The 16,781-nt window shown below is 45.1% G+C and overlaps 1 protein-coding gene across 2 annotated transcripts in view; it reads left to right on the top strand.

Moving 5' to 3' along the window:
- PRPSAP1 (phosphoribosyl pyrophosphate synthetase associated protein 1) overlaps positions 1-14,670 on the top strand; it is a 44,456-nt gene extending 29,786 nt beyond the window's left edge. For both annotated transcript variants that reach the window (XM_074343748.1, XM_074343747.1), the window contains exons 4-10: positions 3,623-3,795; positions 5,118-5,233; positions 5,687-5,742; positions 6,415-6,560; positions 12,289-12,359; positions 13,267-13,413; positions 13,929-14,670. In XM_074343748.1, the coding sequence (XP_074199849.1) occupies positions 3,642-3,795; positions 5,118-5,233; positions 5,687-5,742; positions 6,415-6,560; positions 12,289-12,359; positions 13,267-13,413; positions 13,929-14,087 (849 nt within the window). In that variant the 5' untranslated portion in view covers positions 3,623-3,641 and the 3' untranslated portion in view covers positions 14,088-14,670. The remainder of the gene's footprint in view (positions 1-3,622; positions 3,796-5,117; positions 5,234-5,686; positions 5,743-6,414; positions 6,561-12,288; positions 12,360-13,266; positions 13,414-13,928) is intronic.
- The last annotated feature ends 2,111 nt before the right edge of the window (positions 14,671-16,781 follow it).

Below are 16,781 nucleotides of genomic sequence, written 5' to 3'. Positions count from 1 at the left end.
TAGATATGAATCTTCACTACCCAGGGCCCTTATTCATAGCACGGGATGCTGCCTGCTTCTCTTCATCCCGAATTCCCCTGGGCACACTGTCCTTGGCTAATGGCGTGATCCTTGTAGAACTGGGACGGCAGGCAGCACTCCCTGTGCACCAGACGAAGGACTCTTGTCTTACAGGTTTTTCTATTGTGGAGGAGGAGAGGGTGTTACCTAAAGTAATAAGGCTGATTTTAGATAAACAGAGCAAAGCTTAGACATTCACACGAATTCAGTCACCATCAGAGCCAACATCTGAAGATCTCATGTAAACCTGTTTTTGGTGCTGCTGTTGCTCAGAACATCTTTGGAACTCGTTTTCTGGATAGAACTCAGGAAGAGCCAGACAGAAGCCATGAGTAGGGCAGGGTCTGGGATGAGGGGCTCTGAGCCTTCCCGCCCTCTCCAGTCGCCCCTCTGCCCACAGCTCCACCTGTTCTCCAGCCCAGAAGCCCTTTGCACCCCTCTTTGGGGGAGTTTATGGAGGCTTCATTACATAGGTGTGACTGATTAAATCACCACCATCCAGTGATTGATTGGCCAAGAGAGGTCACGGGGGTGGGGCTGGAAGTTCAACGCCTCTGATCTCGTGGCTTGTCGCCCTGGCAGCCAGTTCCCTGGTTTAGGTGCAGCCCCAAAGCCACCTCTTTAACATAACAAAAGACACCTTTGTCCCTCTTGGGGCTTAGGAAATTCTAAGGGTTTCAGGAGCCCCAAGCCAGAAATAAATACATATTTCTTATTATAAATCACAGTATCTCAAGGAGCCTCCATTATACTGAGCATTGAACCTAAGGAAAAATAGACATGAAGCTTACAGGGTGTTTTCTGGAGGACAGTTTTCATGTTTTATGTTACAAGTCCTAGTATGTTGATGTGACATAAGGCTCATTAAAAGAACATTACAGCTTACTTGCTGCAGATAGTTAACTGCTGGGTGTGGGGGCAAGGTAAATTCTGCTCCCTTGCCGTGTTCCCGTTACTTCCATCTGCAGTTGGCCTGTCTTTGCAGTCCCAGGCAGTTTACTTGATGTATGCAGACCTTGTCTGCTTCCTTAGCGCACATTCGTTTCTGCCTGTCAAAGACGAGAGAGCAGTAAGGGCCGAGTTTAATATGTGATTGTCTTAGGGAAGGGAAAAGTAGTTGGTAAACAATTAAGATTGTCCTACTTAGATACAAAGACTCCAAGCACTAGCCAGGATGTACTTGGAACAGTCTTAGGGAGCAGATAAATAAAGCTGGGGCTGCCAGCAATTTCTCTTCACCCAGCTGGCCCACAGAGTAATCGCCTGGTATCCGATTTGTCCCGTGTCCGTTAGCGAATGGCTAAAGCCACTGTGATAAAGGCCCTTTTGTTGCCTTCCTGGCCAATAAGGGGTGGGGCGTGGCCGGCTTTCCTTCGCCTTGGGCTGGAGAACAATGTATCCCTTGGCATAAATCATTAGGAAGAAGAAAAAGTGAAAAATAAAACCCTCATGGGAGAAACTAGTAATTAATGGAAGGAAAGCTACTCTGAATTCAAGGCTCCTCCAGAACTGTCCGTCTTGTTACATTAACATCTCATCTATCTAGGACGCTGTTGCAAAGCCAGCTGAAGGCCCACTACCCAGATAAGATACTCTTCCAGAATCGATTTAATTAACTTCAGCTCTGAACACACTGTTGGCATTGGGATCTGGTGTGAGAGGCCACGTCCAGCGGTGCTTTTATAATGTCACACAGTACACAGGAAGCTCTGGTTTTATTTCTAATGCTGATAAGCAGTCTGTAATGGGAGAGGCTTTTGCTATAGTGTCTGTGACGTCTGGTGTTTAGATGGGGATACGGACTCCTGCGTTAACTGACATTCTGTCTTCTGAGTACCGTGCAGGCTTCCAGCGTAACGTTCAGAGCCCAGAGGACATCAGTATAGATGATCTGTTGTGGGAAGGGAGGCTCTCCCCTGTGGGATAAAGGATTAACGTGTTTGGGGAGGGGAGCGCTTCGGTCACTTAGCCGTGCTCCTTCGTGGGACAAATGATTACCGTGAGAGGGATCCAGTGTGGGTCTCTGGCATTCCCGTTTTCTCTCCCCCGCTTAACACAGTGCCTGATTTACGTTACTCAATAATTATTTGTTGAACGGGTGACCCGGTTTGAAAGTTACTGGAAAATGTTGAAAATTGACCAAGTATTATGAATTCTTAGGTACCTTGAAAGTGTTTGATAAATGTTTTGTCCTTATTATAGCAAAAGGTCATCTGTCCTCTGACCTTCCAATGCCAGACTCTAATGGGGACATTCATTTGGGAGTATGAGAGAAAAGAATGTTCTAGGTTATTTCAGAGGAAGGAGATGATAATGAAAATAATGTAACCTATCAGCAATCCGAAAGGAATGTCTTGTTGTCTTGAAGCTGAGCCCAGAATCAACGACACCTACCCCCTGAGAGAAATGTTTCTATGACAGAACCTTGAAATAATTACGAAAAGTCTAAACCTCAAAGGCGAGGTTGGAAATTCCCCGAGTTGAAAGTAAATTCAGAAAGCATTGTTAGAGAGAAAGGATGTCTTAGCAGCTGCCCACTCCTTGGTGCACAGATGTAAACATACACTGGGAAAGACTGGGAGGAAATGGCCTGACTGTCCTTCAAGCTAACAAGCGTTTAAGTCTGCTATGTTGACGGCAGGCTTTCCATTTTGCTACGGATCAGATAATTCAGTTCTGCTCCTCACTTGGGCAGGAACCAAGACGTGGGCAATGATCTCCTTTATCGGGGGAAGGTCAAGGGAGAGAACACTGCTGACGCACAAGAGAGAGTGTTTGAGGACACATGGGTAATCCAGAGAGGGGCAGGAGGAGGCTGGAGGGAGAGGGCTGAGCACTGGGAGATCATCCTGACGGATTTCCAGGCCCTTCACTTTCTGAAGGGCAGAGCCCACCTATTGATGAGCCTTGGCAAAGGGTAGAATCAACATTCATTAAAATTAGGAAATTTTAAGAAAAATTGGAAAGAGCCTTTCCTTTGACTTATCTTTCAGATTCATATTTCCTTCTTTGTCCGGGAATCTGTGTATCTCAAGGAAAGAAGGGATGGGAGAGGTTTTTGGAAATTAAGTTCCAAGACCTCCCCACCCCTCACCCTCCTGTCCACCCCCAAAAGAAGAAAAGAGACCAAATCCTTTCTGGTAATCACAGCTCAATAGAAGGGCAGGTGGATTTCCTTTGCCGTTCCCAGGAAAATTAGGCACTGGCACTTTGGCCTGAGTTTAAATCCCAGGGATGGTGCCAGTTATGGTTTAACTCTGGTCACCGGCACTTGACGTCTGCCTCACAGGGCCCTCCAGTGACTGTGTCAGTGACAGAAGAGGCAGGCAGAGGTGGGCGTGGGTCACCGCACTGTGAATGGAAGTAACCTCAGACTAGAACCAGAGCTCCCGCAGCTAAAAGGCAGAGTTGACAAGCTCTCTCCCATACGCACGAGGTGCGGGGATTAGATAGGTACCTGTAACACCCATCCTGACAGCTCACTCCAGATTGCTGAAGTGGGGATCCTCTCCAGGGTTTTATACGTCCAGTTAATCCCAAAGTGCACATTTTACTGTTTCAGAGACGTGAACACGGCCGTGATGGAGTTACTGATCATGGCCTACGCGCTGAAGACAGCCTGTGCCCGGAATATCATTGGCGTCATCCCCTACTTCCCCTACAGCAAGCAGAGCAAGATGCGGAAGAGAGGCTCCATCGTGTGCAAGCTCCTGGCGTCTATGCTGGCGAAAGCGGGTGAGTGCAGCCAGGGCCTGGGCTCCTGCGCTCTGAGGCAGGACTTGCCCCCGTTCCCGATTAGTCCGCACCGCACACGGCTAGTTTGGGACCCACGTGCTCTGAGTGTTGTCCAGTGGTTACGTGGCCTTGTTTCCCTCTGCATAGTTCTGGGTAGGCATGTGTGAGCTTGGGTTTGAGTTCTTTTCCTGTCCTTGTCCTCCCTCAGGGTGACCTTGTCCGCTTCTGTGTTTCCCGCTCTTCTGCGATCTTGGAAGTTTTCATCATTCTACCTCCTTTTATATTTCATCTTATTGAAATTTTAGCTGGCGATCTTGGCATTTGGGTGTGATCTTTGAGCTGCAGGTCTAGATTTATTTAAACCTTAGCTAAATTAAGTTCTGTTCATGTATGTGATAGTAAAACTGGATTTCTCTTCTACTATTTCTTCAGCTTATATACTCTTCCTGGCCCCTCCCTGATTGTCTTTCTGTGTTTTCATTGTGTTTTTGTCATGGCGACATACTTTCTGGCCTGTAAAATCAAATGTGGTAACACTTAACAGTTACTGGGGTTTTATTTGCTTCCTGTTTATTTAAAAGCTCTAACATACATTGGAGTCCTCAGAAACATATTTGAATTCCATTCTCTCTAAAAATGTGTAATGTGTTTGGAAAGAACAAGGAATTCTGGGTTTTTGCTCTGGGAGTTTTTCAGCAACCTTTGGCCATTTGCCGTGAATTTATATATGTACGTTTTGTGTTTAGCACTATGGATTGTGAGTATGTTTTCCTTGTTTTTTCTGTAAGCATACTTCCTGACCCTTTCTTTTATGCCATATAGAAATTGTTCCAAACTCTTCAATATCTGTGTTTTGTGAACTTCTTTTCTTCTGGTATATATATTATTCTGCTTTTGCTTTCTTATTCCTTCTGCCTTTATCCACAAGTCCTTTAATACTTCTTCCTAGATTCCTTAATCAAGGCCTTACTATTTTTTTATATCTATTTTCGCTTCAGTGTTTAATCCCCCCATTCATATTTTTGCTTCGACTTGATTTTTTCTTGTCAGTTTTCAGGCCCGAGCTAACAGTTAGAGGAGGACATTTAGTTTTTCAATCCGTGTGGAAGGTCACAGGCTCCTGTACTGGGCTGAACATTGTCTTTAGTCCATTAAGTTCTGTTAAGCTTGCACGTAAGGTCTGTAACCCACAAGCTCGTTCATGGTGCCCCCTGCCTTCAGTCTCCGGTTAGAAAACAGGCGTGGGGCGTCTAGTTTGTGTCCACCTATAGCCGTGTAACTCGGAGGGGTGAACTTTGTAATTTTTTGTTTTAAAATTTCAGGTTTAACTCACATTATCACTATGGATCTGCATCAAAAGGAAATACAAGGCTTTTTCAGCTTTCCCGTGGACAACCTTAGAGCCTCACCTTTCCTGCTTCAGTATATCCAGGAAGAAGTGAGGAGCCACCAGCGAGTACCCTTTGTCCTCAAAAGAGACCCAGTGTAGTTTTTCTCTGGTACCAGATTCCAATATTGAAAGGCACATCAAATGATCACGTGATCGCTCCCTTAAGTCTTATTTCTGGAGGCAGCCAGATAGGGTCAGCATTTAGGCACGGAGGATGGTGATTTTTAAAGACATTAAAAATGGGTTTCCTTCTAAGTGTCTTCTGTTTCCTAAAGTGAGGGTTTAAGAATTGATTATTTTTTATCTTCTTGATGTAGCAGAGTTTTGCAATGACAGTAGTTGATAACGATTAAAAAATTGTAAACGTGTGAATGAAATTCTAGCATATTTGTTTGCCAAGATGGATCACTGTTATAAGAGGGGGAAAAAAAGTAATGCCAGCATCCAGGGGTAATTTTTTGATACCTTTTCAATATTTTCTTATTTTCCCTCCACATTTAGATTCCAAATTACAGAAATGCAGTCATCGTAGCTAAGTCTCCTGATGCTGCAAAAAGGTAAATAAACCAGACTTTCACACATGTCCCTTCTCGGTGCTTCCGAGTCATGTCTTCATACAGCTTGTGAAAGTTCATTGTCTCCACCTTTGCCCCAAATCACTGTCCTGTCCCCAATCACAGCTTTACAACATGAGTGGGTCATTGAATCACTTGGTTTTCCCCTGGGCGAAAATGAAGTTTTTCCTTCAAGTTCTCAGGAAAAGGAGAACAGAAGGTCCGTGAGCACTTTCCGAGCGGTGGTTTATTTATTTACTTATTTTTTGCTTGTTTATTTTAAATTGAAGTACAGTCAGCTACAGTGTGTCATTTCTGGTGTACAGCATCATGTCCCAGTCATGCATATATACGTATATATATACACATATATTCGTTTTCATATTCTTTTTCGTCAGGCAGTGGTTTTTGAGACCTCTGTGAACAAAGTCCTCCTGAAGACGAGTGTTAGGATGTCGGACAAAGGGTGGAAGCAGAATGATCGAGAATCACATCCTAGCCCGGGTCTTGTGTGCCTCTTAAGGCATTTGTGTTCTGGCCTGGGCCCCGCGTTCTGATTTGCAGCAGAAACTCTCCTGCGTGCCCCTGAGAGGCTGAATGAAGCTTCCATTCTGTGGTTAACGCCGGGGCTTTCCTCCCCGTGGACTTCACCGCTTGCCTCTGTCTTCCTCGCAGGGCCCAGTCGTACGCGGAGAGGCTGCGTCTGGGTTTGGCTGTGATCCACGGGGAAGCCCAGTGCGCAGAGATGGACATGGACGACGGCCGTCACTCTCCCCCAATGGTCAAAAACGCCACTGTCCACCCTGGGCTGGAACTGCCGTGTAAGACCAGCTCTGTGTTTTTATTCCACCTGTAAACTGCAGGCAGTTTTGAATAGTGGGGGTGGCTAGGAGTTAGTACCCACGTGGATGCACACTGTCTTGTTATTTTAAATAATTGAGTGGTATCCCACTGACTTCGCCTTTTGTAAAAGGTTGTGTTACACACTTTTGTTGACTATGTAGGCACAATTTGAGCTAATCTGGGTAGCACTTAGCCTGCAGAGTGTGAGATAATTTTAGCTTTAGTGGAAAAAAAAAGGTGTATGTGTCGAGGTGTGAAATCTTAAGTTTTTTATATTTTGGTAACATAGGTGATAGCAACCATTGATCAAATATCAGGCTTTGGCAATCAGCTGAATTGAGCAGTTATTTTAGTGATGTAGGCCTTCGACCTGATTCCTGACTAACTTATTGTGAATCCAACAGAGTGGGAGCTATTTACTTCTGTGGACTTTTGAGTGGCGATAACCAGCATTCTGTGCTGGAAGATATATTATGTTTTTTAGAGGAAGGAGATTATTTCCTTTTACAATCTGTATCTATTTGCCATGCCTCAGAATCGTACAAATTAATAGGGTGGAAAAATATTTGCACGGTTACACCTCAGACAGGCTATTTCAGGTGTAAACATTCTAGGGTTTTTTTTTTTTGCCTCCATCCTATAAAATTTCAATTGCTTTGTTTTCAACTTTGGAGGGTTTTATGTAAGAGAAATAAGTAATATATTCTTTTAATTTAAATTTTTAGATCACGGTTTTTTGGGGTTTTTGTTTAGATTTTCATAATTAAAGTTCTTAAACAGGTTAATTCATTCACGTATTTGAAAATTCAAGCAGTACAAACTCCTTCGTGGTGAAAACCCTTTCCACCCATCGCCTCCCTTCTTCCCCTGGCTGCTCTGATCCCCAGTGCGGTTGGTTTCTTGTGTGTCCGTTTAGACTGGATATGCTTTCTGCATGTACAAGCAAATACACGTCTTTCTTTTTTCTCTCATTTTCACGCCAACAGTAATGCATCATACACATTGTTCTGCTCCTTGCTTTTTTCATTCAGTGGCTCCTTCCTTACGCGTCTATATAGATTTCTCAGTCATGACCGTTTCGTAGTAGACTGTTTTATGGATGTGCCATAATTTATTTAATCATCCCTTGTTGATGCACTTATAGATTTTTTCCCCCCAGTCTTTGGGGATAAAAAAACCAAGGCTGCAATAATAATGAACACCTGTTGAGTCCTTGCACTACAAGGGCTTAGAGAGCTTCTAAGCCCTACGGGAGGTGCTGGAATTGGGTGCTGTCACAGCACCGTGCAGGTGCTCCTGTTACTTCTCCTGCCTGTGAGGAAGTTGAGACACGCGGCCGGCCGGGTGGGGCCAGGGTTTGGAATGCAGCCGCTGACACCAGAATCCACACCCCTTTGTTTTTGTAGCTTTTTATTTTGAACGAACTGCAGACTTAGAGAAAAGTTGAAAGAATAATACAAAATTCCTCTCTGCTCTTCAGAGTCCCCAGAGTGAACATTTACGTTCCTTTTTTTTTTTTTTTCTGAACCATTGAGAGTGAGTTGCAGACATAATGCCCTTTTACTCCTGAATGCTTCCGTGTGTATTTCCTAAAAACAGAGACTGTCTCATAACCACAGTATGATGACCAGATTCAGGAAAGTACTGTGATATGCTCTACATTCCTTATTCAGATTTTACCAGTTGTCCCATCAATGTCCTTTAGAAGAAAAGAAAACTGTTTTGGGGGGCCCAGGACCCAGGATAAGCTCCCAGATTGCACCGGTTTTCATCTCCTTAGTCTCAATTAATCGTGAATGGCTCCTCTGTTCTTTGTCTCCTGCGACCTGATACTTTTGAAAAGTCCAGGCAAGTTGTTTTGTAGGAGAGCCTTTCATTAGCACTTGTTTCCTCATATTAGCCTGAATCAGTTAATATGCCAATTTTTGTCGAATGGTGGTTTTTCTAATTCCCTGTCTTCCTTGTCTGCTCAGTCGTTGACACCAGTGCAGATGCAGAGAATCTTGTTTTGTTCAGTGTGTTCTAGTCCGTCGCTACCGTTGATCTTCATGCTCAAATTGGCTCAGACTTGGCCAAAGAGAACTGCGTGTCGAGCTGCCCACCGTGCTCTTTGGACGTGGCCCTGCCTGCCTTTGCTGCTTCCTTGTTCCTGTCTGGGACAGCGGGAGGCTCCACGTCTGTCTTGTGCTTCCTTGGCCCTGGAATCAGCCACTCCCCCAAGGAGCCCCAGGCCCTTTAGTGGAAAGCGCTATTTCGAAACTAAGGTTGGGGCTTCAGAGCGTCTGCTCTCTGTCGCCCAACGCTATCACCTGTGATTAGCTTTGCCTCATGTCCTTTCATAAGTGACTGTATTTATAGGCTAGAGACCAAGAAATCAAATTATTGGGTCAGAAGTTATTTTGATAAGATATGGCCAAATTATCGCCATATTTTCTATGGTGAGATTCTCTTCTGAGACCATCGCCTTGTCACTTAGGATCATAACACTGTTTTCCCCTCCAGTCAGCATTCCTTCCTAGACGTGTTGGTGTGTTTACATTACAGCTTTTACCATTGCCACGGGATGGTTTTCTGTGACTCCCTTTTGTAGATGCAGCCAAGAGAATTCTGGAAAAAAAAAAAAAAAAAAAGATTTCTTGTATGTGTGTTTGTACCTTCCAGATTAAGTATGCTCTGTGTTTATGTATCAGTGATACTTCTAGTGTGTTTCTATAGTTTATTTAGCGGTAATGAAGATGGAGGTATTAGGATGTTGGGACAAGGCCAGAGGAAAGCAGACTTTCACCCCTGAAGTCTGTGCATCTTCAGGAAAGATGAACTGTGTTACCTTCCTGCAACCTGTTCTTTTAGAGCAGTAATTCTCAACTGAGGCTAATTTTGCTCCCCAGAGGATACCTCACAGTGTCTGGAGACATTTCTTGGTTGTCTCAACCAGCAGGGCAGTGGGATGCTACAGGCATCTGGTGAGTAGCAGCCAGAGATGCTACTGAATGACCTCCCAGCGTAACAAACAATTATCCAGCCCGAAGTGTCAGTAGTGCCAAGGTTGAGAAACTCTGTTTTAAAGTAATTTATTAAAAATGAGGTTGCATAAATGTTTCTCTTTTATAAGGCAGAATTTGATACCTCCCTGATGGCAAGGGCATCTCACGTGCTGGAAAGGACTACAGGTCGACGGTTCCCCTAAGCGCTGCATCTGTGCCTACCACGGTGGTGACTCCTCAGAGTGAGGGACCCAAAAATGGGAGGAAGTCTCCTTTTTGGGCTTGATTTTCCTGCCTTGTTAATTTTACAAGCAAAGACACAGCTTTCACCAGGAGAAGCAAAAACAGACCGTAGCTCCTCTCGAGTATCTGTTAGGTGTTAAATTTTGACTTGTTTGCATGTGGACAGGGTTCTGCGCTTGAAAGTAATTTCAGTTCTGGTTGCGCTGGAGAACTTACTTTATTTCCTGTATCTCTCCCCAACGTCAGTCTGTTGATGAAGTTTGACTTTCCATTGAGCTAGAAAACAGCCCCTGATCAAGATGGATAAGGAATGAATAATTCCCCTTAGTCCTTTTTTGCTCTTTATTTTAGGAGAGGAAGGTTTGAGAGAGTGTGTGTGTGTGTGTGAGAGAGAGAGAGATCTAAAGGATGGTTATAAATGCAGCATTATTTTACTTAGAAAATGGTAATTTTAAAAGTAAAAGACAATTTCTTGCTTCCTTCATAAGAACATTGGAAATCATTTGCTCAGTTGACATTTTTACTGCAGTAAGTTGATGTAGTTTTAACAGTGGGATTTCTGGCCACACGTGATGGTACACAGTTCATTTTATTCGTAAACAGATTGGGTTTTGTTTGACAAGATAGAGCAGAATCTTAAACATAGAGTAGTTTTAGCACCCTTTATCCTTGACCTTCGGTATTGCTTTTACTGAAAATTTTGAGTCATTAGTGCTTTATTTTCTGGGCAAGCTGTTAGAACATTTGGGCATTTTTTAAAGCATGTGAGGTACTATTCATTTCTCGTGAGCCTGTAATGAAATCTTTCTCTGTTTTTCAGTAGCCACCAAATTATGTTGGTTTATCCAGATCCCAAAGCCAGTTACAAGCAGGGAATGAACACCCCAGGAGAAAGGCTTTTTTTTTTTTCTTAAGCCTTTTTTTTTAAAGCCTTGATCCTAGCCATGCCTGATTTTCATTTCAAACTGAGAAGTTGTTTGGGGAGAGGTAGGCTTACAAAAAGCAAGCCAGGAGTAACTACTCCAACGTGTTTCTGCGTCAAACTGGAGCTGAATTTCTAGTGATGTTTGATGAGGGATACTGGCTTGCAATCTTTTCCTTTTTTTTGCCGAGAAAAATGGTCAAGAAAGGACCTACATCTCTTTAAGAAGCGGGTAGGTCAGCATAACCACCTACCCACATGGTTTAAAGACAGAATTTGAGGAAGCGTTTCCTATTGTTGGTGGTTTGTTTTCTCCCCACTTTTAGGTGATACTTACAGGCAGAGCCTTTTTGGCTGCCCAAATTCAAGAAATTGCCCTTGTTTCTGGGACGGGAAATCAGGAAATGTCTATTGAAATTCGCCAGTAAAATAGCGCTGAAGTTCCCCTCGGCTGCTCTGCTGGTGTACAGAAAGGCACAGCTGTTCTTCGAGGTTTACAGCGCCTGTAGACAGGAATCAGCTAACATGGCTAGTTTGCTGATACTTACTCAGCTACAGAATTACCCTGAATGTTCCCCCCTCGCCCCCGCTGCTGGTTTAATAAATATTTCAGAGTAATAAAAAACCTTCCAAAAAAAGTAGAGTATTTAGCCTGTTCTTCTGAAATATTTTTCCCCCTCAGTTTATTAACCTCCTGTTCAGGGTGCATTCTTCTCCATCCTGCACTTTGCTTTGTGCATCACAGATCAGTTTCTTGGTGAGAGAAGAGGCTTCTACTCTCAGGACCCATTAAATCAGGAAAAGAGGATGATCTTGCAGCTTTTGTCTTCAGCTTCCTCATTTTCAGGAAACTGATTATGTCAGTGGTGAGGTTATCTGATAGTGAGGTCACATTGTCCTAGTAAGGTCGGCCTTGGAAGAAAATGAAGCAAGGCCAGCTATCTGTGTGGCAGCCTTTCCCTGTTTACTTTCTGCAGAGCGATGTTTATTTACATTTCTTTATGAGTCAGATTATTTCTGATCGGTGAGGCGCCGGTGCTGCTGCTCTGGGCCGGTGAGCCTTTCCAAAGCGCTCTGCTCCTCCTGGTTGGGCCTGTGCTGTCCAGCCTGGGGTGGCTGCAGAGCCCTTGAAACCTGGCCAGTCCCAACAAAGGATCCCTGTGTGTGTAAAATGCACATCAAGTACACAGACCTAGTGTGAAGAAAATGTAAAGCGTCTCCGATAAAGTTGCGTTATCGATGATGGATTGAAATGGTAACATTCTGTATATACGGGGGTAAAGTTAAAATCTGTTAATTTCATCTATCTCTTTCTCCTTTTTTAACGTGGGTAACTAGCAAATGTCGAGTCCCTTCTGTGGCTCATGCCCCCTGCTGTTGCCCAGTGCTGCTCTGGGTCACCTGTTTCCGCGAGGCCCCAGGCGGACTGGGGGGGGATCTGCGTGTTTTCTAATTGTCTCCCCCCAGGGGAAGGCATGGCGGTGACTGCATTTACCCAGTGATACCTGCCGATGCTGCGCGACTAACTGGCGCCTTGGGCTTGTTTTCCTTTGCTAGTGATGATGGCCAAAGAGAAGCCGCCAATCACGGTGGTCGGAGATGTCGGTGGGCGCATCGCAATCATAGTGGTAGGTCATGTGTCTTCCTTTGTGTGCAGAGATGGTGCTGCTGGCTCTCAGGAGGCGCCCACTCTTGGATCGTCGTTCCAGTAACGATGACGATGGTGATACGTTTAAACGGACCCATCTAGCCCTTCTCACCCAGACTCCCCTAGGGCAGGTAGCAGAAAAATCTTAAACAGATGAACAGCTCAAATGGTAAAGCGCATGCTTAGCATGCACGAGGTCCTGGGTTCAATCCCCAGTACCTCCCCCGAAAAACTAACTAACTAAATAAACCTAATTACCCCCCCCGCAAAATAAATAAATAAATAAAAATAGACAAACAGGAGTGATTATAACTTACAGATGTGGAACCAGCACAGTAGCAGCTCCTGTAAGAAAATTCAGCTCCAGAGAGAACCTTCGTCTTGAGCTGCATCGAACCAGCTGAGCTACTCAACTTGTGGGCCATGGGGTGAACGGAAGACGGGCTGTTCCATTTTCACTAATGAGAACGTGTATCTTGTTCTTTGTTACTTTAACGTGACACATTTGCTCCCAGCTCTGAATGCCTTTGCTGAGCCAGAGGATCGGTCCTTTACAATGGCTCGATTTATTTCTGTGTTCCTCTCGATTAACTTTCGGAAAAAAGTCAATGGGACCCTGGCTACGTAGGATTCAACAGCAATTTGAAACAGGGACATGAGTCTTGGCAGTCTTAGACTAGCTGTGGATGTCACACAGCCTGGGAGGCTTCGCTGCTCTTCCCGCTGACAGCCGCGCAGAGTCCAGCCTGCGCGGTTGTGTTCAGTCTTGAGCCGGGCGGATAGCTCTGACTTTCCATTCAGCACCCTCTGCAGCAGAGTGCGAGGAGGTGCGTGTTTACAGATGGGGGTGGGGGGGTTCCTCCACACTAACTCTGGTCTCTTCTCAGGATGACATCATTGATGATGTGGAAAGTTTCGTTGCCGCCGCGGAGATCCTGAAAGAGAGAGGCGCTTACAAGATCTACGTCATGGCCACTCATGGCATCCTGTCTGCGGAGGCCCCCCGTCTGATCGAGGAGTCCTCCATCGACGAGGTCTGTCTGCACTTGAGTCACGACTTGCTGCTCTGCTTTCTGTGCATAGTTAAATGCCTCGGCCACTATGGCTCACTCCCTGTCTAGAGGACTGAAATCATGCTTTCGGGGGCTAGCAGTCTGTTGGGGGCAATTAGGAATATATATGTCTGTTTTTATCAAGATTTGCTATGTGTACTTCAGTATAATTGATAGTGTAATTTGATGACTGTAGTAGCATTTCTCTCAAGACTTGAATTCTTCCTCGATAATACGCAGGTTTGGGGCAGTGCTGGGGCGCGCTCTGTCATTTCTGCATCCATAGGCCGTGACCTTCATAAGCTTATGTTTTGAATCATGTAACCTTTCCCTTGTGTAAAGTTGGTTTAGTTTATGAAAACTGTACTCAGTGGAATGAGGCTTTTGTAGTGTGGAACTTGGTCTGTGGGTACCCAATGTTAGATCAACTTTCCCGAGCCACCACGTCGGGGCACACATCAGTAACCGTGTTTATTTTCCGTTGCTACAATGACCAGGTGGTGGTGACAAATACTGTCCCTCACGAGGTGCAGAAGCTGCAGTGTCCCAAGATAAAGACTGTGGACATCAGTCTGATTCTTTCTGAAGCCATTCGGAGAATCCACAATGGAGAGTCCATGGCGTACCTTTTCCGCAACATCACCGTGGATGACTAGGTCTGTCGGCTGCCGTGACCCTGGAACTCCTGAAGAAAACATGAGAGCAGTGCCATCAATTATGTACACAGTGTTTCCTTCCAAGGGAGTCAGATAGTCTCTCTTGCCAAGTTCGGTAGGTAGGAGACGTTGAGACGACCAAGGGGATTACAGATAATGTGTGAATGGCCTTAACTGTCTTTCATCGTCATCCTGTTCCTTAAAAAAAACGCTTTCCTGAAAAGAATCTGGAAACCTTGTTGATATTGAAAGGGAGTTAAAAACAGATAAAGTCTTAAGTCTGTAATGTTCATTCAGTTGTTTGCACCACAGGGAGACGTCCGTGTTCATAGTGAACTTGATTTAGGGAGGCTGAGCACCCCGGCACCGTTTCTATCCCAGTTGCCCCCTCACCACTCAACCCCATGCAGGTCTTTTATAGAGAATCACATTGTCCTTTGAGAAACTGCTTGCTAACGGTCATCGAACAATGAAGCATTTGTGGTGTCACTCCTAGCGAGGATGTCAGGTCAGAGGATAACATCCTATCTCTGGATATCTACGTTGCTCTTAAATTGCAAATAAAAGAATTTGTTGTCTTCTAGTCTCTTCACTGCCCTTCAGAGCTGCCCTCCTCCTGCCTTCTGTCCAGACTGTGCAGAAGGCAGTGCCTGTTGAATACAGGGTGGTGCAGGTCCGTGGCTGGCCCCAGACCCTGGACCTCAGTCTCCTGCGGCTCCCATTCCCTTCCCAAGTGTTGAAGTTAAATCCTTCTCGAATAGTGTATTTAAAACCCAAATTAAAAAAAATAATAGACCTAACCATACTTCTTCCTGTGTGATGGGCGGCACAGGGGTTGGTTGCTGCAGCTGCTTAGGACTGCATTTGGCCTTTCTGCCCAGAGTTCTGTATAATCACAGTTCTGGACTAGTCCTCATTTGTCAAGTAGGCTTTGCTGCAAATATGGTGTGAACTTTTTATACTTTTTAGTCTGATCCGAGGCAGGACGGAACGAAACAGGAAGGGGGAGTGTCTTCCCGGAAGTGAACTGGAATGGCTGCTTGGTTCTGTCCGTTCCTGAGAGAGAATAAAGAGCAGCTCGCTTATTTGTACAGTTGTGTTTCTCGGCAGCAAGTTTCCTGGACATTTTTCTTCCCTTCCTGATGACTAAAAAAGTTCCCAGCCCACCATCAAGACTTTATTTTAGCGCATTAGCTTTCTCAGGCACAAGAATAAGTTGCCTCCTTTTAATCGTCTTAAGTAGGGGAGTTGTGAGAAAAGAACTTAATTACGAAGTCATGAGCATGGTGGCAGAGGAAGGGCTGCGGACCATTACTCAGGAGACTGTTCTGTTTGTAACATCGGACAGATGACTAGTCCTTTCTGGGCCTCTGTCAGTTGTGAAAAGAGAGGTTTGGAGCTGAAAGCTAAGGCCTTTTTAACTCCAAAATTCCGTTTATACTTCTGATTCCTGTTTTCTTTCCTATGTCTCTAAAAAAGATTTTCTTTTTTCAGTGGAGGCACTGGGGATTGAACCCCAGTGCTACGCATGCGCTCTACCACTGAGCTATATCCACCCCTCTGAGAGAGATTTTAAATGTGCCTACTTAGCAAAGGCATCTGGCAGAATGTATTTCCTGGGATTAGAGTTGGAACATACTAGAATGTGCCCTTTCCAGCGGCATTCAGTGAGTCCTAGTATGTGCCTGGCGTGATACTAAGTCTCAAGGGCTTGAGAATGAAACGTGTGGGCTGGGGAGCTGACGTTCTGGCCATGGCTAGTGCAGCAGTGGTGGTGACACTCTGCTGCAAAGTCACTGACCTTGGACTCCACTGAGCCCACACACTGCAGCCTCCAGTACAGCTGGTGCTCAATCCTGAGCCTTTAATTTTCAACTTTTTGGTCTGGCCTTCTGTTTTATAATGTAAGAACAGAAGTGGACAAAAGACTACAAAGAATTTCTTCTTTTGATGATAACAGCCACCACCTGAAGGCCTACTGTGTGTCAGGCTCTGGGATTATAATGGTGAACAAAGATGCTTGGGTATTCCCTCATGGAGGTTATAGACTTGTGTTTAACTCCATTTCCAGGAAACACTACTTCTTTGGAGGGGAGGGGAGGGGGTGAACATGAAGGATTTTGATTAAATTTTGCCAGTTCAGACTAAATATTTGAATTTGAAAAGTAGTTGAAATAGAAGTATGTAGTACAGATTCCGTCACTGGTTTTCTTTAGCTTTCTTGAGTATAAACACTGGCATTTTACTTGTTTGCTGGGAGAATCTGGTGTGGGGAAGTCAGGCCTCAATTGCTGAGAGCACCAGATTCCGCTGGTCCTGCCTCCTCAGTCCTGCCCTGTCACCGGCGGAGATGCTGGTGCTGGACCAGTCTGTTTTGGGATGAATTGAGCCAGGACCACACAGAAAAAGATCTGTCAGCTGGTGGCTAATTGGAACCACCTGGGTAGTGAGTGGGCTTTTCCCCCCCCCTTCTAGTTACCTTCCCTTCTGATTGAGCAAAATGATATGGGAATTGTCCCCAAGCGACCAAGGTCTCAGGACTGCCACCCCTTTAGCGAACAGAGCAGCTAAAACACACCAAGCCTAGTGGCCGTTGAGACCCCTTCTTTCCGTTGTTGTAGCCCCCGGGCGTGACTGAGTCCCGGGCCTCTAGGTTAAGGGACGGCTGGAATCTAGGTGAAGTGGGGAGGGCTC

This window comes from Camelus bactrianus, chromosome 16 (genome assembly GCF_048773025.1).
Source record: "Camelus bactrianus isolate YW-2024 breed Bactrian camel chromosome 16, ASM4877302v1, whole genome shotgun sequence".
Taxonomy (NCBI): Eukaryota; Metazoa; Chordata; class Mammalia; order Artiodactyla; family Camelidae; genus Camelus; species Camelus bactrianus.
The sequence above is the reverse complement of the archived record's forward strand: the minus strand, read 5'-3'. Positions and strand labels throughout refer to the sequence as shown.